Source organism: Delphinus delphis, chromosome 18 (assembly GCF_949987515.2).
Source record: "Delphinus delphis chromosome 18, mDelDel1.2, whole genome shotgun sequence".
In the NCBI taxonomy this organism is placed as follows: domain Eukaryota; kingdom Metazoa; phylum Chordata; class Mammalia; order Artiodactyla; family Delphinidae; genus Delphinus; species Delphinus delphis.
Window position 1 is genome coordinate 64,507,930 of NC_082700.1, and position 26,004 is coordinate 64,533,933.

The following is a 26,004-nucleotide window of genomic DNA, read 5'->3' on the forward strand; positions in this document are numbered from 1 at the left end:
ACTATTAAAGATAATATATAGTATTGGAATATAATGTCTAGACAGCTGGATAATTAAGTTAGTTTAAAATATTTCATGTCTAGATTTAAACTGTGTAGCATAAACTGCTTAAAATGAAAATCTAAGAAAAAAGCTTCTCAAAAATAATGAAGAAAAATAGACATGTATAGGATAATTTCAGTAGACAGAGTTATTTTGGTTGTCTTTATTTGGGAAAATTATTGGCAGGGCACCTAAACTGATGGCATGTTGAGATGGCAGCTACTCCATAAACATTTCAGCCAGCTCTTGGCCCTTCTTTCGAAAGGCCTTGTGCAGGAAAGAGTGAGCACAGCAGGCCCGGGACCACCACTCTTAGGCCCGTGCTTGCAAGGCTGGCCCTCGGCTGGCACCTGGGAACTTGGGTTTCAGGAGTGTCCCCACCGTTCCCGGCTAAGAATGGCTCACTGTGCCTAAACTGTGCAAACATGTGGTTTACGGTGACCACCTGCCTTTCTTCCGGATGCTGGGAATCTTGGCACGTGCCAGGCAGAGGGGGGTCTTGCCGTGACCAGGCCCCCAATAAGAATCCTGGGCATTGGGTTTCTGGTAAGCGTCCCTGATAGACCACCTTTCACATGGGTTGTTGTACTTCTTGTAGCTTAAGGAATTAGGGTGGTCCTGGGTCACTTCACAGGGAGAGGACTCTGGGAAGCTTGAACCTGGTTTGCTCTGGACTTCACCCCATGCGCCTTTTCCTGATTTTGCTTTGCATTCTCTCACTGTAGTGTCTTCACAGCCATGATTCTGAGTCCTGTGAGTCCTCTTATTGAATCATCAAACCTGAGGGTGGTCTTGGGGGCCCCCAGCACAGCCCTCTACTTGCCAACCTAGGTAAACGTAACAGTCAATAACAGACTGAGCAGCAGGGTGCCCTATGTGTGCCATTCCGTTTGTAAGACAGAAACTATTTCCACTGGAACATTTCCACATCTGCTTATACAGAGGAAGATGCAAACACTCACCAGGTCAATTGTTTTGGCTCTCTGTTTGGATTCATCATCACACCAGGTTTCACACCACAACCAGTCTTGGGGAAGAGACTTAATGGCAACTTGGTAAATCATATTGTTGGGAAGATCCTACAGAAAAAAAGAATGATTTAAACATAGAGGTAGAGAAATTAGGGTCAGAGTGAAAGAAGTTGAAGATGTCATTTAGATTATGAACAGATCCTACAAAAACATGCACATCTCAGGTGTGTCTGTATTTTGAAGCTTTAAATACTTAATTTGACCCAACAGTCTTGTGTCGTGAATGACCCTGTGCACTGGAACAAAGACCGCACCTGCCCTGGGCTTCACCCCCAGCATCCGAGGTGGAGAGAGAGGCCCAGAAACCCACCATCCCACATGCCCTCTCTACCTCTTATCTGCCTGGAAACACCAGGATTAATCACTTATACCGTGTCTGCTCTTACTGTTTATGTAGTCAACACTGCACTCTCCAGATTCTGAGGCGACTTATCATTTCCCTATCAGCAAACTATGCTCCACAAATATTTTCACATTTCTGCATACTCAGAGCTTTCTAAGCAAAGATCGCTGGCACCTGGGTAAAAGGATGTGTAAATGGCAAATGAGCCTACTAAGTTAAAGACAGAGACCTCTGCAGAGATTTAAAGACACCTTTCCCAGAGATACCTGCTTATACATGCCAGGGATTGCAGAGCCCTTCCCAGAGAGTATCTGTTTACATTCCAGAGCAAAGGGCATGTTTCCTCTCTCTCCCAGAGGGTACCAGCAGTACTTGTGTTAGCTGTCCCATCTAAGTTCCAAGATTCATAATTTTAGGGTTCTTCTCTCAACACTCCTATTAATCATCATACTGGAAGTTCTAGCCAGTGCAGCAAGACAGGAAAAAGAAATAAATGGTATAAAGATTGGAAAGGAAGCAATAAAACTCTTTCTTTGAGGATGACAGGATTGTTTACGCAGAAAATCCTAAGAATCAGTAAAAAAAAAAAAAAAAAAACAACTGGGGCTTCCCTGGTGGCGCAGTGGTTGAGAGTCCGCCTGCCAGTGCAGGGGACGCAGGTTCGTGCCCCGGTCTGGGAAGATCCCACATGCCGCGGAGCAGCTGGGCCCGTGAGCCATGGCCGCTGAGCCTGCATGTCTGGAGCCTGTGCTCCACAACGGGAGAGGCCACAACAGTGAGAGGCCCGCATACCGCAAAAAAAAAAAAACCTCCTGGAACTAATAAGCAATGATAGCAAGGTTTCAGGATACAAGGTTAACATACAAAGGTCAATTGCTATATACCAGCAACTGGAATTTGAAATTAAAAGCACACCATCACTTACATTAGCACCAAACACCGCCCCCGCCAAAAACAAAAAACCCCAAATAAACCTGGGTTAAAAAATCTAACAAAATATGTTCCTCTACATGAGGAAAACTATAAAATTCTGATGAAAGAAATCTAGGAACATCTATATAAATGGAGAGATATTTCATGTTCACAGATAGACTTAATAGTGTTAAGATGTCAATTCCTCCCAACTCAATTTATAGATTCAACACAATCCCAATAAAAGTCGCAGAAAATTATTTTGTGGGTATCAACCAACTCATTCTCAAGTTTAGATGAAAGGCAGAAGACCCAGAATAGTCAACACAGTGTTGAAGAAGAATAACAAAGTCAGAGGACCGATACTACTGAATTTGAAGTCTTCATATAAATTCTATAGTAATTAAGAGATTGGTAATGGCAAAAGACCAGACAAATACAGCAACGGTACAGAATCGAGAGCCCAGAAATATGAGACTTCTTTGTATTTTCTGCTCAATTTTTTCCTGTAAATCTAATACTGCTCTAAAAAAATAGTCTATTAATTAAAAATAAATAAATAAAAGCTAGTTAACTGTTCCCTCTTCCAACACCCTTTTCCTGGGAATCCATTCTTTAATTCCTTAAACAACCTGGTCTGTCATCTTATCTCAGCCACTTTCTCCCATGGTCATATCCTAGCCAAGTCCTCTATAATTTCAATTTCATGCTCCCACTCTCTGACAACCTCTTGATTTTCAGCTTACTCCATCAAGTACTCAGATATCCATATCTTTTGACCCCCACTGGGACCTCCAATCAACTGATCCTACCATTATTTCACTGTCCTTTACCACCTGATGTCTTCACTCCCCCCTTCCTTAATTTCCATGGTTAATCATTATATTTAATCCCTTGAATATCTTCTCAATTGTCTTACCATTCTTGCATTTAGTTGTACTCGCTTGGCAAAATTATAGTCCTGGTTAAATCCAAACTCTGCACCTGCCTCCATGCAACTAGACATGGCTGGCGAAACACACAGACACATACACTACACTATACTATTTTATGTTCCCATCAGCAGTGTAGGATGGTTCCCAAATTCTCCATACCCTTGCCAAAGCTTTTACTGTCTTTTGTATTACAGCCATCCCAGTGAGTATGATGTGGTATCTCACTGTAGTTTTGACTTGAAGTTCCTAATGACCAGTGATGCTGAGCATCTTTTCACATATTTATTGGCCATTTGTATATCTTCTTTGGAAAAATATCTATTTAAATCCTTTGAGCAGGACTTCCTTGGTGGTGCAGTGGATAAGAATCCGCCTGCCAATGCAGGGGACACGGGTTCGACCCCTGGTCCAGGAAGATCCCACATGCTGTAGAGCAACTAAGCCCGTGTGCCACAACTACTGAGCCTGCGTGCCACAACTACTGAGCCCACATGCTGCAACTACTGAAGACTGCACACCTAGAGCCCGTGCTCTGCAACGAGAGAAGCCACCGCTCGCTTCAACTAGAGAAAGCCTGCATGCGGCAACAAAGACCCAGCACATCCAAAAACAAAAATAAAATCCTTTGAGCATTTAAAAATTGGTTCTCTTGGGCTTCCCTGGTGGCGCAGTGGTTGGGAGTCCGCCTGCCGATGCAGGGGACACGGGTTCGTGCCCCGGTCCGGGAAGATCCCACATGCCGCGGAGCGGCTGGGCCCGTGAGCCATGACCGCTGAGCCTGCGTGTCCGGAGCCTGTGCTCCGTGATGGGAGAGGCCACAACAGTGAAAGGTCCGCGTACCGCAAAAAAAAAAAAAAAAAATTGGTTCTCTTTTTGTTATTAAATTATAAGAGTTCTTTATGTGTTCCGGATACTAGTCTCTTATCAGATATATGATTTGCAAATATTTTCTCCCGTTCTGTGGGCTGTCTTTTCACTTTCTTGTGTCCTTTAATGCACAAAGTATTTGATTTTGATGCAGTCCTATTTTTTCTTTAGCTGCTGGTACTTTTTGTTTCATGTCTAAGAAACCATCGCCTAATCCAAAGTTACAAAGATGTACACCAGTATTTTCTAGGAGTTTTATACGTGACCCTCTTACATTCAGGCCTTTGATCCATTTTGAGTTAGTTTTTATATATGGTGTTAGGAAGGGGTCCAATCCATTCTTTACACGTGGATATGCTGTTGTTCCGGCACTTTTGCTGAAAAAGCTATTCTTTCTCCATTAAATTATCCCGGCATGCTTGTCAAAAATCCAGTGGCCATAGATGCATGGGTTTATTTCTGGACTCTCAGTTCTAGACCGTTGATCTGTATATGTCTAACCTTATGCCAGTCCATCCACTGTTCATATTTAAAGGGTACAGTCTGATAAGTTTTACGTACAAATATTCCTGCGACACAACGATCACAATCAAGCTCACTCTCAAGTTTTCTTGTGCCTTTTTGCAATCCTTCCTGCCTGTCCTTTCTACATTCACCTAAGCCAGTTAGCTCCTGGGCAAACACGAACTGCTTTTTGTCCATGTAGATTGGTTGCATTTTCTAGAATTCTGTATAAATAGAATCCTACGATATGTATATTTTCGGCTTGGCCTCTTTAGATCAGCGTAATGGTTTTTAGATTCATCGATGTTGCTATATGTATGAATGATTCCTTCCTTTTTACTGTTGAGTAAATATACCACCATCTTTCTGTCCGATCTCGTGTTGATAGCCATCTGGGTTTGTGGTCGGCAGTTTCTGGTATGGCTCCCGGTGATCCGTGCCTCCTGGTGTTCATTCTTTCGTGCACTTATTCCTCCTGGAGTGTGGCTGGACCTAGTGACTTCCTTCTGACAACAGAATATGGCAAAAGTAATGTGATGTCAGTTTTCTGGAAGAGCTTGTGTAGAATTGATACTATTTCTTTCTTTAATGTTGGGTAGAATTCACATAAGTTTGGTAGAATTTAGAAGCCACCTGGGCCTGGAGATTTAACCTAATTTCTTCAATTGCTATAGGGCTATTCAGGTTATCTATTTCATTTGGAGTGCATTTTGGTAGTTTGTGTCTTTTAAGTAATTTGTCCATTTCATCGAAGTTGTTGAATTTATTACCGTAAAGTTGTCTGTAATAGTTTCTCATTGTTCTTTCAATATCTGTAGATACTGTGCTGTCATGTCTCTCATTTCTATATTAGTAATTTATGTCTTTTATTTTTTTTCTGATCAGTCTGGCTAGAGGTTTATGTTTTCTTAATTTTCTCAAAGAACCAGCTTTGGTTCATAAGAAAATCTATGGAAACATACCATTTTTCCGTTTTTTTTCATTTCATTGATTTCCACTCTATTCTTAATTATTCTCTCTTTTCTACATACTTTGGTTTCAAATTTGCTCTTTTTTTCTAGTTTCTAGGTAGAAGCTGAGGTTGAGAGCCTTTTTCTTTTCTAATATGTACTTAGTGCTATGAATTTTCTAAGAACTGTCTTAACTGCTGTACCTTATCATTCACGTTGTATACAGAAGAGAAGCAGCCTAAGGCTAAAATATATATAAATTCATATGAAATGGTGAATGGCTTGGTTGATTGGTCAGGGGCCCAGAAAGAAGATTAAGGACAAGGGCGTGGGTCCAAGGGGGCAAAGTAGAAGTGACCCTGCTTATCCCTCCCAGTGACCTTCCTGGGGAACTTGTGCTTATTATCCCCATAACTCTAGGAGGTTCTGGGTTGTATCACTAGGTTAGGGGAATCTAGGTGAAGGAATAAAGACCTGGGCCCCTCGACAAACTGTGACAACAAGGAAAGGCCATCTCAGCTTCAGAACTCCCTGTGGGGGTTGTCTGAGGCCTTGGCTGAATTTGTAGAATTCGCCTAATTCTGCTTCCTTTCCTTCTCCAACAGCGGTTAGTCCTGAGAGCACTTCCTAATAAACTTCCTGCAGGCTAATTTCCACTTTAGAGTCAGTTTGTTTCCTGGGTAACCCAACCTGTAATAGGCAGCTGAGCAGTAGCTGCTGATGTAAGGAACAGTGGAGGAGGAATATAGCTCAGGTTTTTGACTTTTAATTTGAGAAATGTTCTGGGCATTACTGGGTCTATTTCAGTAGATTTAACATATGAGTTAGGCATTCAGAGGAGAGAGAAGAGTGAGATAAAGGTTTGGGAATTCTCGGTAGAGAAGCTGGAAATTAAAGCCAGTGTATGTAAGAAGCCAATAGAGCGGGTACAGAATGAGAAGTGGGCCACGGGCAGAAACTTAGAGGACAGCAACATTTAAATAAGAGGTAGAAAAAGAGTAGTCCTCAAATAAACTGTGCTGGGAAAGTCACGGACATCAGAGAAGAACCAGGAAGATTTGATATTATGAAAGCCAAGGGAGTTTCAAGAAAGGAGAGGTCAAAAACACCCACATCAGAAAAAAGGCAAAGAAGAAGAAACAAGAAGTGTTCACTGGATAAGAAGATATCACTTTCACTTTAGTGAGAAGTGTTTAGTGGACTGGTGTGAATGGTAGCCAAATGTGTCCGAAGAAGGACCACCATCCCGCAAATGTGGTGATGTAGCGCTGGGAGAGTCCCTCAGATGTTTGCTGGTCTGCTTGAAAAATGGGTCCTTTCCTTAGTTACCCACACACAGATAACCAGTAGGGTTCCTTCTGAATAATCCACTGGGGAAATGACTAAGAATTATAAAAATGTGATATTCACAATTTAAATCTGGAATGTTGCTGGGGTCTACTGAGGGCTCTACGTCTGTTTTTTACTAATTGGCAATATTGCAAAGGCGCTACCTTGCATTTGCACACGTACATATTTGGAGTTCTCTCAACTTTCAAGAATGATTTTTTTAAATCAGTCCTTCATCAGTGTGCTCCTGAATCAGTCATTAGTATTTTGATCTATAATATTCCATTTGCTCAATTTTTAAACAAACAGCCTCAAATTTCTATATTATCTAGACCCTCCGTCACCTCTCTTCCCTATGCCAGACTGTTTTTCCCCTCTGTACTATTCCTCAAACATGTAAGGCCCATGCCCACCTTGGGACCTTTGCATTCGATATCCTCTCTGCTTGGGATTCTCACAGGTACCTGTGTGCTCAGCTCTTAAGCCTCCATCTGCACGTCACCTGCGTATAGACATATGGCCGCTCAGCTTACAACAACAAACTCTAACCCCTATTCACCATTCTGAACTCTATCATGTTTTCGTGTTTTAGTTTTTCTCTAAAGCACTTATTACCTTTAAATATTGTTCATTAATTTATTTAGTTATTTTCCCACTAGAATGAAAGCACCATGAGCTAAGGATCTCTGTTTTGCTTTCTGATGTCCCAGGGCTTAGGAGAGTATCTGACACATAGCAAGTATTCAACAGATACTTCCTGAACTAACAAACATGGAAGGTTCTAGCAAGAGCCTATATTCTTAATTTACTTATTTATTTTTGGCTGCGTTGGGTCTTTGTTGCTGCATGCGGGCTTTCTTTAGTTGCAGAGAGCGTGGGCTACTCTTCGTTGTGGTACACGGGCTTCTCATTGCGGTGACTTCTCTTGTTGCGGAGCACGGGCTCTATGCACGCAGGCTTCACTAGTTGTGGCTCACGGGCTCTAGAGCGCAGGCTCAGTAGTTGTGGTGCATGGGCTTAGTTGCTCCGTGGCATGTGGGATCCTTCTGGACCAGGGATCCGAACCTGTGTCTCCTGCATTGGCAGGCGGATTCTTAACCACTGTGCCACCAGGGAAATCCAGAACCTATATTCTTTAGTCACTGGAAAGAGGAATAATAATAAAGAGGCTACAGGGTCTTTTTCTTCTGTTTAAATTGCTAAAATGAGGAAATGAGCAGGATACAATAATGAGGAAATAATGGGATTTGAGAAAAAAAGTATTTGTGAAGAAAAACAAAATGTAAGGCAGTAGTCAGGGAGGGCACAGGATGAAGGGAGTTTATCTTAAAAATCACAGAGAAAGAGAAATGGGAGAAAGGGAGGGGGGAGGGAGACAGACATGTTTAAATGATGATGGAAGCAAGTAAGAAAAATTTAGGGTAACAAAGTGAGATAGGGCACATAGTGGAAAGAAGAGGTTTAAGCATGGAAAGGTGAGGATCAAACGCTATTCTGAAAATGTTAGGCTTGAAGTGAAAAAATATGTAAGTCAAGATAGCTAATACAAAATTGCATAAAGGGAAGAAAGAGGCTAAAAATATAAGATTTTGACATCTATAAACAGGGAGATAGAACAGTCTATGTCTATGCATTGAAAATTATTCCATGAATATTTTACTTACCTGATCTAGGTTTGAAAGACTGTTTGGATCTTGACTGAGAGTTTGGTACTGGCCCCGGAGCCTGTCACCTGCTGCGATTCTCCTGAACTTCTTGAGATCCACCACGTATAAGGCACTGCAAGAAATGAAGACTCCTTGAGAGCCTACGTTGTTTACATAGATTTACTTTCCTCCAGTGATTGTCTACAGTGTTGGTACTAACGTTAGATATCCCTGGGTCTAATAATAATGAATCCTTTCATAATTTGCTCCTGATGTCTAATACTGTTTCCAAGGAGTTTGAAGTTTGATATGACACTGTTAGGATCCACATCCTCTTAAGGTCACCTTAAGTTTTTCCAAGATCTCCTGAAACTCATGGGCCTACAAAACAGTAACAGCTTTGAAGACAATCTTCATTTTGTTATGCGACAAACCAAGTTGAAATCTTCTACAGTAGTTAGGATCATACAGCTGAGCCATAGTACTTGGGTTTAACTCCGGGCTCAGCTATGAACTAGCAGCATAAGCCTGGGCAAGGTACACAAATGCTGTATGCCTCGGTTTCCTCATCTATAAACTAGAGATGATAGCAATATCTCAAAAGGCTGTCATAGAGATTTTATGAGTTAATGTATGTAAAGTCTTGTAAGGGTGATTGGCATGTAATAAGCACTAGATAATGGGCTGCCATTATTGTATATTTTCCAAGAAAACTGAGTATTGTAATTCAACAAGTTATTTATTCACTCAAAGGTAAGAGTATGACTCTTCGTACCTGATATGGTACTTCCTTCTTAAAAGATGTGATGCCCAGTATCCCGTCTTCCAGAAACGATACCCATCCATTTCCGTGCGGCTATCACAGAAGGGAGTATACCCATAAGGAGCTCCATCCAGATCAAAATCTCGGAGTTCTTTTAGGTCATGTCTCACAACCTAAATAATTAGAATACTTTCTCTGATGAAGACTATAAAATAATAGAAGCCCCTGTAATATGAATCTCAAATCATCATCACCTTGTTGTAGAAAGACAGAGAACTGAGTTTTCCCCACAGTTCTGTCACGTAGCATGAATTTACCAAACTTCTATTTTTTCCTTTTGCCCTTACAGATTAAAAGAAGCCTAAAATTTACATACCTAGTCTGTATGACAGTGGTCTTACTCATTAATAAGAATAGCTTGTTACATCATTTTTAATCAAGGTATTTTTTAATATTCTTTTTTAAATTAAAGTACAGTTGATATACACCTGTAGTATATATTACAGACGTACAATATAGTGACTCACAATTTTAAAGGTTATACTCCATTTATAGCTATTATAAAATATTGGCTATATTCCTCGTGTTGTACAGTATATCCTTGTAGCTTATTTTATTCCTCATAGTTTGTATCTCTTAATCTCCTACCCTTATATTGCCCCTCCCTCCTTCCCTCTTCCCAGTGGTAACCACTAGTTTGCTGTCTACGAGTCTGCCTCTTTTTTGTTTTATTCACTAGTTTGTTGTATTTTTTAGCTGCCACATATAAGTGATATCGTACAGTATTTGTCTTTCTCTGTCTGACTTGTTTCACTTAGCATAATGCCCTCCAAGTCCATCCATGTTGCTCCAAATGGCAACATTTTATTCTTTTTCTTTTTCTTCTTTTATTTTTTAGGCTGAGTAGTATTCCATTATATACATACACACACACCTCACATCTTCTGTATCCATTCACCTGCGGATGGACACTTGGGTTGCTTCCATATCTTGGTAACTATAAATAATGCTGCTATGAACACTGGGGTGCGTGTATGTTTTTGAATCAGTGTGTTTGTTTCTTTCGGATATACACCCAGGACTGGAATTGCTGGGTCATATGCTAGTTCTGTTTTTAGTTTTTTGAGGAGCCCCCCTACTGTTTACCACAGCGGCTGCACCAGTTTACACTCCCACCAACAGTGCTGGAGGGCTCCGTTTCCTCCACATCCCTGGCAACGTTTGTTATTTGTGTTCTTTTTGATGATGGCCATTCTGACAGGTATGAGGTGATATCTCACTGTGGTTTTGATTTGTAATCAAGGTATTTTGAACAAAATATATTTTGGTAAGGAATTAAATATACAAGTACATAGCTCTTAATTTCTCAAGGTATAGATTAATACTTCAAAATGATTTCTATGATATATCTCCCTTATTATATATTGGCAAATATTAGTTTGAATCATAAAGAAAAATCTCTTAATTATTCTCAGGGGCTTCAATGACATAATGTTAGTATGCTTCATTTTTTAATAGACTCTAGCCTGCTGGAAAAATATTATTGTATATATTGGGGGAAAATAGGAAAAATAAATTTTATGTCAGACAGTATGCTTGGAAATGCTTACTTCATTACACTTTTGCCTATTAGTTTTTAATTATAATGATTCATATCTATCAATTTGAAAAATAATATAAAAGTAATAGAATTTAGAATACAAGTAAATTATAAAGTAGGATTTGAAAATATACTTTTGGTCCTAAATAAAAATACTAACTTGTGCATTTGATTTATGTAATATTTATATTTACATATTATTGTTCTTAGAAATTCTGTGTATTTTTTTAAATTTTTAAGAGAAATTCTGTGTATTTTAAAAATATTTTTTACCATTAGTGATTAAAAAGGCATGCAAGGAGAAAAGGGGAAAAGTCATAAAACCTTCTGGATATATAAATTTTGAAAGCTGAGGACCATAATTTTTTCTGGCCAAATTTAGGACTCTTTTCTTTAAGTGGCAGAATGATGGGATTTGGTTATTGGCTAATTGCCAAAGAATGTGGCCGAAGGTGGAAAAATGAGAGGAGAGTGTGTGTGATTGCTAACTTTTCCAGCAAGAAGAAATAGTTCACTTTAAACAAATTTCAGCTCATATCCATAGGAACTCACATAGCTACTTTTATTATGACTAATATAAGTATTTCTTTCATTTTTAATTACCAACCCCCCGCCCCCAAAAAAAACAAAAAACTACTACTTCAGAGGAAAAAACTGCCTCGTCCTAAGGAATAAATGGTACTTCTGGCAACACCTTTGATTTTCCCCTGGAATACTGACTTTTTTTTAAAAAAAGATACTTTGCTTATATGTCAAAATTATGTCTTATGTTTGCATAGCGTGGCAACAAAGACAGTAATAAGAAGCGGCAACATAAATTGCATCCCTGTACTCAGAAGTGTAAAAAAGTCTTAAGTACTCTTAAAAACAATAGTTAATCTTATTACCTGGTCAGCATCAACAAAAATGATTTTGTCCACCGCAAGAGGAAAAAGGACATCAAGGAAAAGAATCTTATAACCCCAAATAATCCTTTGTTTTTCCGTCTGTTGATGAAGCCACTGGGGCCACCTGTACTGGACTAGTTCATATTGGAATCCATACTCCTCAGCCATGTGAGGGATCACCTCCTAAAACACACACACAAATCAAAGACTATGTTCAAGGAACAGAAAGCAGTTTTTGTTTTGGAGAAAAAATTAACATTTTAAAGGTTAGAGTTTACAAGTTGTTACAAATGAATCGGTAAAATGTCTGAACGGTACTTCTACAACTTACACCTATTAATCAGAAATAAGACAATGCTGACAAACATAAAGATGGAAGTATACATAAAACTTTGTAGTTTAAAGGCATTAAAAATAGGTACGCTAGCAGGCTTATCAAATAAGATAATTGTTCCTCTACTTTTACTACTAATGTTTGACCTGAGAAAACCTGACGATAGAAAGGAAAGCCTCTGGATCGTGGAACACCTGTGCATCAAACACTTTATGCACATGTCAACATGCTGGTTGGTCAGAGAGATAGGAAGATGAAAAGGGTGTACAAAACCCACAAAATTAGTAGTAAATTGATAAATTATATTCTCCATATGAGTTTCATGTTTGAGATTTATGACTATTTAATTGAAGAATTAAAAATACAAGGTAGTTATTGTGGCATGAATATTTGATATTTGATTCAGTGTCTTATAGGCTTAGAGTATCTTATTCTGTTTAAAACAGGGCAGTTAATTAAATATGTACACTGTTAGCTAAGTTTGGCTCAAGAGCCCAAATATTGAGAGGGATGACGGTAAAGGAGTGGGTAAAGACGGGTCAGCAAATGTAGAATTTGCATTCATCTCCTCAATTCTCACTTGTAGCTAGTTGCTGGTTATATGCTTAGTTTAATTTTCTCCCTGCTCTTGTAAGAACGATGTAGATTTAAAGTATGTTCCTTACTGTGAGCATTGGTTTTATCTGTGAGTTGCAAAATGTTGAAATTATGGCTAGAACAGTTACCGGGAGTCACTGCTTTCATTTCAAACTTAAAAAAAAAACTAGGATAAATTAGAAAAACTTTTTTTTAATTCAACGAATATGTATTAAAATATGTTCACTGAGAATGCACTATGTGCCAGGCACTATGCTAGGCCCTAGGGATCCAGTAATGAAACAAAACAGACACAAATCATGGCTCTCGTGAGGCTTACATTTTAGATAAAATAAGTGAAATTAGTAAGGTATCTATAGAAGATAGTGCTATGGAGAAAAATAAAAGGGGAAGGGAAATACAATGAAAGATCAGAAGGGACTGTCATTTTACATAGTGTAGTCAGGAAAGGGTTATTCCCAAAGTAGGTATAATTCAGCGAAGATCTGAAGGAAGAAAGGAGGTATGCTTTTAAAATTGAAGGGAAAAGATCTAGGGTACTAGCAATTTCTGTTTCCATATCTGGCTGCTGGTTACACAGGTGTTTTAAATTTGTAAAAATTCATCAAAGTTGCACATTTACCGTTTGTACACATTATATTTCCCTGAAAAAAATATAAAAGGTAAAAATTTCGAGCAAAAAGAACAAATTACAAAAAGAAGGAAAATATTATTTCAGGTATGGTATCACCTTTGGCCATGCAGCAGAACAAGGCTTTTTTCCACACACAGCACTGCGTTTCTAGTGAATGATATAATTTCCTGGTAAGAGAATCTTCACATTGTATCATCGCAGTATATGCAGAGTTAAATCCCCCGATGCAGTGTTGCATCACGTGTTAAAAGTTTAGTAACAAACTAGTAAGACTTCTTGTCTAGATTTATGGGTTCTTTTTCAGTTTACAAGTAAGTACAGGAGGCGGCACTCTTGGTGGTGGTGGGGAGGGTAGAGGAGCTGTTTCATAAGTGTTAAGCACCTGGGCTTTGAGGTCAGAACACTTGGGCTCAAATCTCAGCTACTAATTAGCTATTTGATCTAAGGCCTGTGCCATAAAGGACAAATCCTGCTCAAAGCATGGTTGGGACCTTTGCCCTTCACTCCTGGGAAGTAAATGCTAACCTTGGAATATCCTGCCTGATGAGAACGTCTGTATTTACCTGGCCACCTAGGGCCACACCAGATAGTCTGTGCCAACAATGTGATTTATGATGGAGACCTTGGGCCACAAGATATCAGCTCAAGCTCTGGAGGGGCTAGATGCTAAGGTCAGTCATGGCGGCCGTCAGGTGGGTCTATGTACCCAACTCCCAATAAAAACTCTGGACAGCAGGTCTGAGTGGGCTTCCCTAATTGGCAACACTCCATGTGTACCGTCACAGTTTTGCTGGGAGGTATAAGCTCTGTCCACATGACTCCACTGGGAAAGGACAGCTGGAAGCTCGGTCTGGTGTCCCCTGGATCCTGCCCCATGCACCTCTTTGCTTTGCTGATTTTAATCTGTATCCTTCTGCTGTAATCAACTGTAATTGCGAGTATACTTGCTTTTCTGAGTTCTGTGTGTCCTTCTAGTGGGTTTCTAAACTTAAGAGTGGTCCTGGGTACCTCCCAACTGTGCAGGCCAGTTATGTAACTTCTGAGTCGTGGTTTTCTGGGAATAGGACTTTATGAAGAGCAACTGATAATGTAGGTAAAGTACTTAGCAATGTGCCTGGCAACGCCAAGGAATAAAAGCATGGTTGCCTGTTTTTATTTCTGCTTTCACAGCTGGTTTTGGTCTAGAAAGAAAATTTCTCTGAACTGCTGTTGAATGAGACCCTAACTTGCCTGGAATCTGATTAATAGGAAGAAACGGGGTACACTCTGTGGCAAGAGTGTAGGGCTGAGTAAAGGGTAACAGATGTTGGCCGTCGAAAAACTTCTAAATACAAATTGCTGGAGACACTACCTATAGTGCCCACATTACCACACCAACCGATGCACCGCATGTGATACCAGAGCCCCACTCTTCTTGGTCCTATCAAGCTATTCTCTGTGGTGCAGTTTTCATATTTTCTACTGTTCCTGCCTTTCTTTGTCAAAATATGACAGAATCTAATTCTTTTAATTAACAATCTGTACATATTTTTCATTGCCAACTTTTATTTACTTATTGTTATGAAAACCCACTAATCCTGATTTTGAGTTTACTTAAACATAAACCATCTTCTGCTGTGTTTTTAATCACTTCTTTAAATAAAAGCTGCATAGACTTTTTCTTAAACTAGATTAAAAAATACTGATTATCGAGGTTTTAAATTGATTACATATAGTAATTTGAGTAAATATACATTTCAAAAGACTCATTCTGAAAAGAGAAATGTTATGTGAACTTACAATGATATAAAGAATTTACTTCTGAAATATTAACTACTCTATTAAAAAAATTAATGTACTTACTTTAAATGTTGGTGAGAGATAATTTTTAAGAAACCAGAATTTCACTGGTGTTTTGGTGTTCCGTAAAACAGAAAGCATCATAATTCTGCATAAAACAACAATAAACTCAATAAATTAACATTAATAGGGGTTCATCCTACTTCTCTTAAGGCTTTTAAATATTTAAAGATATTAGTTGGTAGTTTTCACTATGAATTATGGAGAAATAGTGACGTATCTTCAAATATTATGGCTGCTCAGCAAGTATGTAACGTATGAGAATATATGTATATATACACATATATTGTATATACGTAAGTATGTGTGTGTGTATATATACATATATATACCTGGTATAGACTAAATTGATTGCTTTTTGTTTGGTCCAGCTGACAAGAGAAAGAAGCTAGTCTGAAACAGTCTTGTTTAGTTAAACTAGCATCTAATCTTGGCTCTGTTACTGTGTCACTAATAGCAGGTGTGTAAACCTTGAAGGGCTGAACAACATGTCGTATTTTGATAAAGTCACTGGACAGGCCACTTGTTTTGCTATCCTAGACCTCTGATTGGAGAAGATACAGATGTATCTAAAGTACATCTTAAAATATCAACACATATTCAAACATTTTTGAGGCGTTCTCTGTGATCCTTCTATAGAAGCAGTTAAAAAATAGCCCTTTGTAGTTTATAAATATTGCTTTCCTTCTCTCAGACTCCTCCCCGTTTTTATAAAACGTGGTATTTCTTCACCAGGAAAGGAAAATTTACTATATATTCTTTTTTTCCTTACACATCTTATTACAAAATATGTCCATTTTCTAACCTTAAAGAATAACAATATTTCAAATCAAACACATGGAATTTCACTGTATTTAGAAAATATACTTCCCTCATAATTTTAGGTAAAAAAAAAATAAAAAAGGCCAGGTGCAAAAGCACTATGTACTTTGTTACTATTTGGGAAAAGGGAGTTAAAAAAAGCAAAAATACATATTTGGGCTTGTCTATACATATATTTGGCAGGCTATGAAAATAATAACATTGGTTTCTTGTGGGAAAGGGAACTGGGTATCAAGGAAACAGAGGTGGGAGATTTTTCTTTTTCCACTGTAATTTCTTTTATTTTTTTAAACTTTAAAAATTCTTTTTGGACCATGTAAATGTATTACTTTTCAAAACATTAAATAAAAAAATATACCTACCTTAAAAAGCGTTCATATAAATGGCCAGAAGCAACTGAAAAAATGTTTAGAACGTCTGTTTCCTTATTGTCTTCTTTTTTATGCAGGCTCCTTGTGAAACTTTGAATGAAAAAGAAGTGACTGTCATTTTCTTAATACACAACTGCAAACTTTACATACCTAAATATTAAATTTGATAAGAAATAAAAATAGGAAGGCTTTTCAAACTGAATGGTTATTACACCGTAAACAAGTACTTATCCTAAAAATTATGAATTATTTAAACATGTGACAATGTAACTTGAAGTTTTATGATTTTTTAAAATTGGACAACATAGAATGCAATTCTATTTTCTCTAGGTTAATGGGATAATACCTTTGAATCTTTGTGAGTTACAAAAGTTGTTTTAAGAGCAGAGGATGAACTGTGGCGTTCTATGGCTATATGCAACATACTGAGGCTTTAGGAAGGCCAGTCGTGAGCGAAGAAACAGAATGTGCGAGTGTTAACAGCGGCACACCAGAGCTTCCGTCTGTGCTAACAGGGGAGGCCCCTGAGTGCTGTGGATGTGCCTTCCCAGGACAAGATGCTCTAAGAGGCGCCCGCAGCTTAGAGCTCCTCCGGCCAGGGACAGCCTCCCCACAGGCTGCGGGGACCTCTGTGCCTTGGGCGTGTCTCCAGGAGGGATAAGACAGCACTGGGGAGCCGCATCCATTCACGATGTGGTTTACATCGCCACAGCCTCATCTGGGCCCAGCTGTCACTGTCACCCCTTTCTGGACCCAGACCAGCCTTTGATATGCCCCACCTCATACATAAAAGTGACTGAATCTTATTTGGGGTATTCATAGTGTATCGTTTCTTCTTTTTCCTATTGAAAATGTTTATTTAATTAGAAATCTCATTTTTATACGCACAGATATTTAAAATGACTGACTTTAGAAAACTAAACAATTCACAATTGACATGGAATATATTTTGCCAAATAAGAATTGTTATGGCAGATGTATTCTTGCAATGTTTTCTCATTGTAATCCCCCAAATAAGAAAAATACACAGTTGATTCAGGGAGGGAAAAAAAAAAAAATCACTTGAAGTTAGGATTAAAACTAAGATAAAGAAGTGAAAACACTGTAAAACACTTATGCATCTGGAGGAGTTACCATCCCCCAAACTTACCCTCTCTCTTTCTAACAAAGCAGCATTTGTTTTGTATCCTCGCTGTGTAGTAAGTGGCTAAGCCATAGGCTAACAGTTATCTTTACTCCTTCTTGTCTCTACCTTTGGTTTTAATGGAAGCTCATGAACAGATACTCTTTAAAATGCCCAGATCCTGTTACATCATCCCCTGTCAAACGAACCTGCTCTGAAGTCCTCTCAAAGTAGTGAGTTCGAGCCTTTCTTGGTCAGTAACCAGTTCAATGCACATACTGGGACAGTAACACGATTCTTCCTATCAAACAAGGAGTCAACTATAGAAAAAGAGGCCTGAACTGGGCAACATCCAAAATGACGGGAGTGCTTCTGCTTAGGTTGCTGAAGCTATTTGGCCTGAAGTTTCTATTTCTTATCTTTGATAAAAATGATCAATAGTTCTCTATCATAATTCAAATTAAATCTCTAAAATGGACTTTCAGAGTTGTCTACAATGTGGACCACAGCAGCCCACTTCTGTGTTGCCCATCTAACGCCCTTTACACTTCTAGTCACAGTAACTTGGTATTGTGGGCAGGTGGGTGGGTGAGTAGCTGTTCCTCCTCTAATTTCATTCTACGAGGTTTAGGCAGGATGGGCCTTCTTGCTGGCTCTAGAGGTAGTAGCCACACGACCCAAGATTAGTCAGTAAGTCACAGGGATCAGTTCAGTCTGGTATACAAGGCAACAGCTGGGCCAATGAGTCAGACTTGGAACTGTGCTGGTAACTATCTGGAAAGAGGCAATTTCTTCCCATGGGAGATAGATGGCAAGTTCTTTCTTGTAAATGTTTGTCTGAAAATGAAGGAAGCACAGATAATAGAACTAGGCGTTGGAGAAAGAGTTTCTGGACTACATCATCTGAATGCCCAAAGTCAGTTCTACTCCTGGACTCTTTAGATATGTGAGCCAAAATACTCCTTTTTTGATTAACTAATATAGGTCCCAACCTAACTTAAAGATTCCCCCTTACATTCAACATCCCAGCTAACCTGGGCTACTTCCTGTTCTTTGAGAAACACACCCAATCTTTTTGACTTCACGTAACCAGGTACCTTCACTCTGTCTCCTGTGCATCCTTTAGAACGTATCTTAGCCACACACTCCTCCAGAGTCTTTTCTGAGGTTCCTCCTAACTGGATATAGACTTTCCCTTCCCTGGTTTGAACAGCCCTTTATGTTCAGTTGTCTTATAGCTCCAGTTTCCTGTCTTACATCAGTAACATTTATGTATGTGTCTTATCCTTTCTAGAGAAGATCTGTGCTTGACTTAAATATTTACCATCTGCAGGGCTTCCACAAACTAGACTCCTGATGGGTCTATAGTTAAAATATTAATTAGTAATCACCTTTTAATGGAATCCCACACTCCTTTTTTTTCATCTTTATCAGAAAGGATATCTTCCTGAATTCTGTCTGGCTTTTTTTGTACCTAGATAGCATGGTAAAGAAAAACTTTAGAATTTTGTAGATTTAAATATTATGCTGCATGGTTAGAAATATATAGACAAGATGACCCTTGTAAATCTAAGATAGTTGTAGTAAATGAAGCCAAGAAAGATCTTAGTATATTATAGACGATCTGATTTCAACTACCAGTTCAGCCTCTTGTTTTTGGTGGCTACCTCCATACCGCTGAATAATGTGCTTATACTTGTATTTACTGAATTGTCAACCGTGGATGTGATCTACTGTATATCTGATTCATAGAGTTTAGGCATTATTCATTCTTTGTAACAAAAGATGAACAGCTTACTTATATCACCCTTCCCTTCCCCTCTGTCTGGAGGTTTTGATAATACTATGTCATTAGTTCTTCTACTGAGTATTTTTGTAACTTTAAATAATGCTTAAATCTGTATTTTTTATTCCAACAAATTCAAGTTTCTCTTGCATGGCCTGTTATAAGGACACTAATATCTCTACCTTTTCCCTCTGCCTCCCAACTTATATTAGCTAAAACTTTACTTTAGCATTGTAAGTATGGATAATATTTACATTTAGCTTGGTAAACATAACTGTATCTTTTGCACTATGCCATGTTTATTCTACAACTTGAAAATCAGTAAGAAGTGCTTATTGTGACACTGTAAACACAACGCACTGAAGAGCTGAAAGGCTACTACAGTTACATTTCCTCCACATAGTTACGATGATGTGACCACCACGCCCTCCTAGGACCCTCCTCCTGCTTCCCATGGATTCTGTTTTCTCACATTTCACCAATACAGAAGTGTATTTTTCTTGGAATTTTATTGTATTTATTTTTTCTTGTGGTGAGATATACTTCTTCTTTACCATATACCTAATATTTTCCAGTTTGTTATTCTTGTTACTTAACTGTCTGAAATTCCTGTCTTCTTGAAGACATTTTTCTTGGGGCTTAACAATTAACTGCCTCTTTCGAGCTTTCTTTGCATTGGTTTTCACACTGATTTCATCATTTCTTACAATACCTATTTTCCTCTTTCTTCTGCTTCATCTTCATCGTGCTGGCAAACACCTTCAAGAAGGGGTGTGAAAGATAATTTTTCTAAATCTTCACCCTTCAGAGAATATTTGCCTGAAGAATCCTAGATTCAAAGTAGTTTTCCTCAAAACACTGAAATCTTTGTTTTGTTCTCTTGAAAATGAAACATCTGATGCTAGTGTGTCGTTCTATTGCAGTGACCCGCCTCTTCTCCTTGGTAGTTTTTAGGATCTCGTGTGGGCCATTTTTCACTCATTTGTGGACCCCTTGACATGGATGTGTTTATATTTCTCTATCTGTGGGATACTTTCCTTCCTCCATTTTCTGTTCTTCCTTCCTGGAATTCCTATTAGTGGCTACTGGAGTTCATGGGCTGAACCTTTATCTTGCTTATCTTTTCTCCTCCCTTTTTCCTGTCCTTTTGTATAATTTTGAGAGATGGAAGGTGAGCAGATAAAATTGTTACTAAAAAACAACCGAAGCACCTAGGTAAGGTTAGGCTGTAGAACGTTTGCTTCAGGTAAGGCATGATTATCACCCTCAAAGATTTGGTGGCTTTGGTGAAAGAGTCAGACCTCCTCTATAGCAGGGACCAACAGGTAAAATTAGAGCCAATACAGACAGTGAAAAAAAAACCAGCTCAAGAAAAAGAAAATAATTTTTCAATGATCAAAATTCCTCAAAGATAAGACATCCCAAGTCTCCCAGCAGAAATAATATTTTTCTCTCCTGTTTGTAGGGCTAGGATAAAACTAGCTGGAATGCTGGTCCTAAAAGGCTTGGGATGAGTTAGTAACTTAAGCAGCTGGTCTGAGTTTGTGGGATTTTTCATCTGGAAGGACACAGTATAAGTTTCTCTTCCTGAGAAAGGAAGCCAAAGCCAGTAGAGGAAAAACAGTATCAAATATGAGTATAAACATGTATAACTGATCACAGGAAAAAGAGCAGAGGTGATAAGAAACAGGTTATGATGTGGGATGCAAGGTCAATTTTGATGATTTGGTGGTTTAGAATCTCTGCAGTATGTCAGGCTTGAGTTCTGGTAGCCTACCATTATTACATCACAGAGATTCTGGCAAAATGGGTGTTTTCTAGTTATCTTTGCATATTAATCTCTACTGCACTGTAGACGGAGAACATACTCTGTATGAGTTCATTCTTCTGAAATCTGTTGAAACTTGCTTTTCAACTAAACGTAAAGCTAATTTTTATTAATGTCTGTGTCTGAAAGATTGTTCATTTGGTGTTATTGGCTATTGTGTTCTATATACATCTATTAGGTCAAGATTTATAATCACACTGCTCAAATCTCCATCTCTAATGAGTTTTTGGTCTGCCTGTTATACCAAGTACTGAGAGACGTATGTTAAAAATATCCCAGTATTATAGAGAATTGCCAGTTTCTCTTGGTAATTCTATTTCCGCCTTATATACACATATAAAGTAACCTTCTTTACCTTTAATAATGTTGTTTTAATATCTCTGATATTAGTATAGCCATACAAGCTTTGTTTAGGTTAGTATTGGCCTAGTATACTTTTGCCACACTTTTATTTTAATCTTTACCCTGAAACTGTATTGTTATATATTAGGTGTTCCTTCTTGCAAACATAGAGTGGGATTTAAAAAAAAATCCTGTCTGACAATCTTAGTCTTTGGACTGGAACATGTAGTCCATTTACATTTAATGTAATTGGGTTAAATTCTAACTTACTATTTTGTGGTTCTTCAATGGCGCATGTATTCTGCTTTGTTTCTTGTTTCTTAGTCCATTTATATTAATTTGCTTCATTCCATTTTCCTCTTCACTATGACATTATGCCTTGTTTCTGTTCTTTTAGTGGTTATCTTAGAAATGTAAAGCATTCAGATTTGCCCTTAAGTCTAAAAGTAATCATAATCCTTGTCCTGGTCAATATAAGAACCTTATATGTTATTATACACACCCTTATTTATATAATGCCTTAAATGCTATTGCTGATTTTATATATATATATATATATATATATATATATATAATTGATTATATATATATATATAATTGATTTTTAAGATCCTAAGACATAACTGTTGTTTTATATATTCACTGTTCACAGATTCATCCGCAGAGTTGCCATTTTCTTTTCTCTTCATTCTTTTTTCAAACTCAGATCTTCCATCTGAGATAATTCTTTTTCTGCCTGAAGTATACCATTTAGAATTTCCTTTAGTGTGAGCATACTGGTGGCAAATCCAGTTTTTTATTTGTCTGAAAATACCTTATGTTTTTTCTTGAAAAATACTTTTCAGGGTGAATTATACGAGGTTGACATTCCTTTCTTCTGTCAGTGCTTTTAGATATCATTCATTATCTTCTGGCTTCCATTATTACTGCTGAGAAACCAACTGTCAGGCTAACTACAGTTCTTTGAAGGTAATTTTTCTTTTTTCTTCTGGTTACTCTCAAGATTTCTCTGTCTTTTGTTTTCTGCAGTTTTATTAACAAGAGTCTAGGTGTAGATTTCCTTTTCATTATCTTGCTTGGGAATCACTCGACTTCCTGAATATGCAAATTAGTACCTTTCATCACTCATGAAAATTCTCAGCTATTATTGCTTCAAATAATACCTGTACCTCATTCTGTCTTTCGTCACCTTCTGGAACTCCATTTAAATGGATTTTATTTTTAAACACTCATAAAGTACTTCATAAAGCTAAATTATCTTATCCTTATAGTAGACCTATAAGGAGGGTTTCATCATTAACTCCTATTATGGATAAGGAAAATGAGATAGAAAGAGGTTAAGTAATCTGTCCAAGGTCACACAGCTAATGAGTGGCAGAGCCATGTTTAAATGCAATCCTGGTATCTTAGATTTCTCACTCTATTCTCTATGCCTTTTATATACTCTCTGCTGTAGTTTCCTCTTTTATAAGGTCAGTTGCATTTGGGATACGTCTTTTGGTCTATCTTCCGACTCACTAGTTCTCTCCTGAGGCCTTGTTAAAGCCACCCACTGAATTCTTTGGTCATTGTATTGTTCAGTTTTAGAAGTTTTACTTTAAAAAAAAATCAGATATGCACTTTTTATGGTTTTTTATTCCCTGCAATTGTTTTCAAGCCTGTCTTTTATTTCTTTAAACACTTTAGGCATAGTTGTTTCAGTGTCTGTGTCAATAATTCTAACATATGGAGTGTTTGTGCATCTGCTCTCTGTTATTTGCCATTTCTGTTGGTTTTCCTTGTTTATTTGGATATAGTAGTCTTATTCCAGAGATATCTGGATGTTTCTGTCAGATGCCTGTAAAACCTTATTAATCTGGAGACATTTTAGTGCAAATTCAAGGCTCAGGGTTCCTTTGATTTCTTAGGTGATGCCCATTTGAGCTAAAAGACTGCGTGGTATACTTTACTATGGTTCATCCTTACCCTGAAGCTATAGCCAGCTTATTGCAGAGAGGGTCTTCTAATAGATTACCCACTTTATGTGGGTCTAGGGTTTTAAGTTCTGTCCCCATCACCTCACAAATTAAATCAAAACGATAGTTCAAGTGCGCCAGGACGAACAAATGTTTCAGGGCAACAACAGCTTTCCTGGGATAAGAGAAGCTTCGGTGCCTGCTTACTTCACTAGGCTCTCATTTTCCAGTTAATTTTGGTTTTGTATTTCCTTATTATCATTCTTGTCAGCTCCTCAGTGCTTTTAAAATTTTTAAAAAACATTTCGCCCAGCATTTTTACTGATTTTAAGTAGGTGGGTTTGTCCAAAAGAACTAAACCTGCCATCATTAAAAACTTTTCTGGTTTTTGAAACATCACTTTTGTTTTTTTCCTGTTGAAAGGGGTAACTTTTCAACCTGCATTCCTGATCTCATCTCTGAAGCCTAATTTATAACATAATTTGGTTACAAATATAGTAGATACAGTAGACACATCATAACTTAAAAAAAAAATCGTTTCTTCTCTTCTATCTTCAAGCTCTCTGCTTTCCCTTCATGATTTAATCCTCTTCTTCCTTTCACTGCCAGAGTTCCAATATGAGATTTTAGGTACTAAAACTGTGAAATCAGTAGTAAAATAAAAATTAATTAATTAAGGACAAAAAAAGAATTCTTAATACTAAGAACAGAGCCTGTAAAGAGCTTTGGCCTCACACACTTGTACTTCCAGTATTTTGCTTTTGAAGCTGTTTAGCACAACAATGACATCTCCTAGGTCTGGTTGAGAGTCAGTTTCTTCATGCCTAGAAGCAGAAAAAACATGTAAATATCTATAATCAATTTAAGACATACAATTATGATGGTACAAATAACAGAATAAATTCATTTTGCAATAGACATAAGTATAATATCATTTGTGTATATGTCATATCTGCTCTTTCTATAGTCAATTAAAATACGCTGCAGGGCTTCCCTGGTGGCGCAGTGGTTGAGAGTCCGTCTGCCGATGCAGGGGACACGGGTTCGTGCCCCTGTCCGGGAGGATCCCACATGCCGCGGAGCGGCTAGGCCCGTGAGCCATGGCCGCTGAGCCTGTGTGTCCGGAGCCTGTGCTCCGCAACGGGAGAGGCCACAACAGTGAGAGGCCCGCGTACCGAAAAAAAAAAAAAGATATGCTGCAATACACTACAATTTTCAAAATTATCCAATTTTAACTTAATTAATAATTAATAAGTATTAATATTAATACTTAATACAAATTAAGATCGTACAAAAATAACTCACTAAATTTGATATCACCTAGTCACTCAGAAAGTGCAGATTATAGCTTATCTTTATTACTGTACACTAAAATTATCACAAGTCAGATCTTTCATATATTGTAATGATAATTAAAATATGAAACATTTTCTAGACTTTAAAATAAGTTGTTTATACAGCATAATCAAAGGAAATCTACACCATACAACTACTTTTCATTATTTACTAGCCAATTTCAAATGCCAAAATTTGAAGTATATCATTAAACTTAAAAGACTGAAAATGTGTCTGTCATGTCCATCTGCATCACTTGGATCTATTTTATATTACACATTATGTAGTTCATAGTCTAATTTTCAACACTGCATAAATAAATCAAACATGACAGCTTTGCTCAAAAATTTTTTGATACTATTTTCACTATGAACTGAAAAATGCTACTGTAAAAAGCATTTACCATAAAACTGAATTTTTTCAAAGAGGGAAAGCAATCAGATGTCAAATTAGTAGATACTTTGCATTCAGTCAGACATAACATACGCTTGAAAATTTTTCTAAAATAAAAACCTGGGGATTCTAGGGCTATGCCGACTAACACGTCTCTGACTCTCACTCGCAGTTCCTCAGATGAGGTGCCTGACCCGCAGCACGAGGCACAGCCCCTGCCAACATTTACCACTGGAAAAAAGAAAGTATTCCAACTTATGTAGTAGAAGCGTCAAATCTCTTAAAAACGTGCAAGAGCTTCCAGTACCAAATGTTGCTCAAGGACATCAGCAACTTCAGCCGTCGGATCCACCATCCACTGAGACCAGAATAGAGGCAGCACAACACTGCAGTTAGGCCCGTACAAGATCTAAAGCAACTTCCTCCATCCCACATGGTAGAGGGGGTAGTGATGACGATTCTTGTTCTACTTCGGGCACTATTTTAAGCACTTTATAGATATTAACTCATGTAATCCACACACCCATCCTCTGAGGAAGGTACAATAATTATCCTAGATCCAGACTAAGCCCTAGTAGTCTGGCTCTTCACGACTGCACTGTTACACCTGTGTAAGTAACACTAAGCAACTAAAACCACTGGATACGTGAAGACAGTCAGCCACTGAAATGAAGGGAACAAGCCAAGAAGTCAGAGGACACGGGCTTCATTGATAAGGAGTTAATAGAGGGGAAAAAAAGGAGCACTCAAATCATTTATATTCTCAATAAGAGACGTGAGAGAGTATTTCTCAGTAAAAGCCATTTATTTCAAAATGAGAGGATTCATTACACATC

At 38.0% G+C, this 26,004-nt stretch overlaps 1 protein-coding gene across 1 annotated transcript in view; it reads right to left on the reverse strand.

Moving 5' to 3' along the window:
• UGGT2 (UDP-glucose glycoprotein glucosyltransferase 2) overlaps positions 1-26,004 on the reverse strand; it is a 171,260-nt gene that overhangs the window by 7,205 nt on the left and 138,051 nt on the right. The window contains exons 30-37 of the mRNA XM_059995737.1: positions 24,180-24,264; positions 18,921-19,003; positions 16,398-16,496; positions 15,217-15,301; positions 11,810-11,992; positions 9,335-9,495; positions 8,578-8,692; positions 1,005-1,121 (exon numbers count right to left, since the gene is read on the reverse strand). Of these exons, the coding sequence (XP_059851720.1) occupies positions 1,005-1,121; positions 8,578-8,692; positions 9,335-9,495; positions 11,810-11,992; positions 15,217-15,301; positions 16,398-16,496; positions 18,921-19,003; positions 24,180-24,264 (928 nt within the window). The remainder of the gene's footprint in view (positions 1-1,004; positions 1,122-8,577; positions 8,693-9,334; positions 9,496-11,809; positions 11,993-15,216; positions 15,302-16,397; positions 16,497-18,920; positions 19,004-24,179; positions 24,265-26,004) is intronic.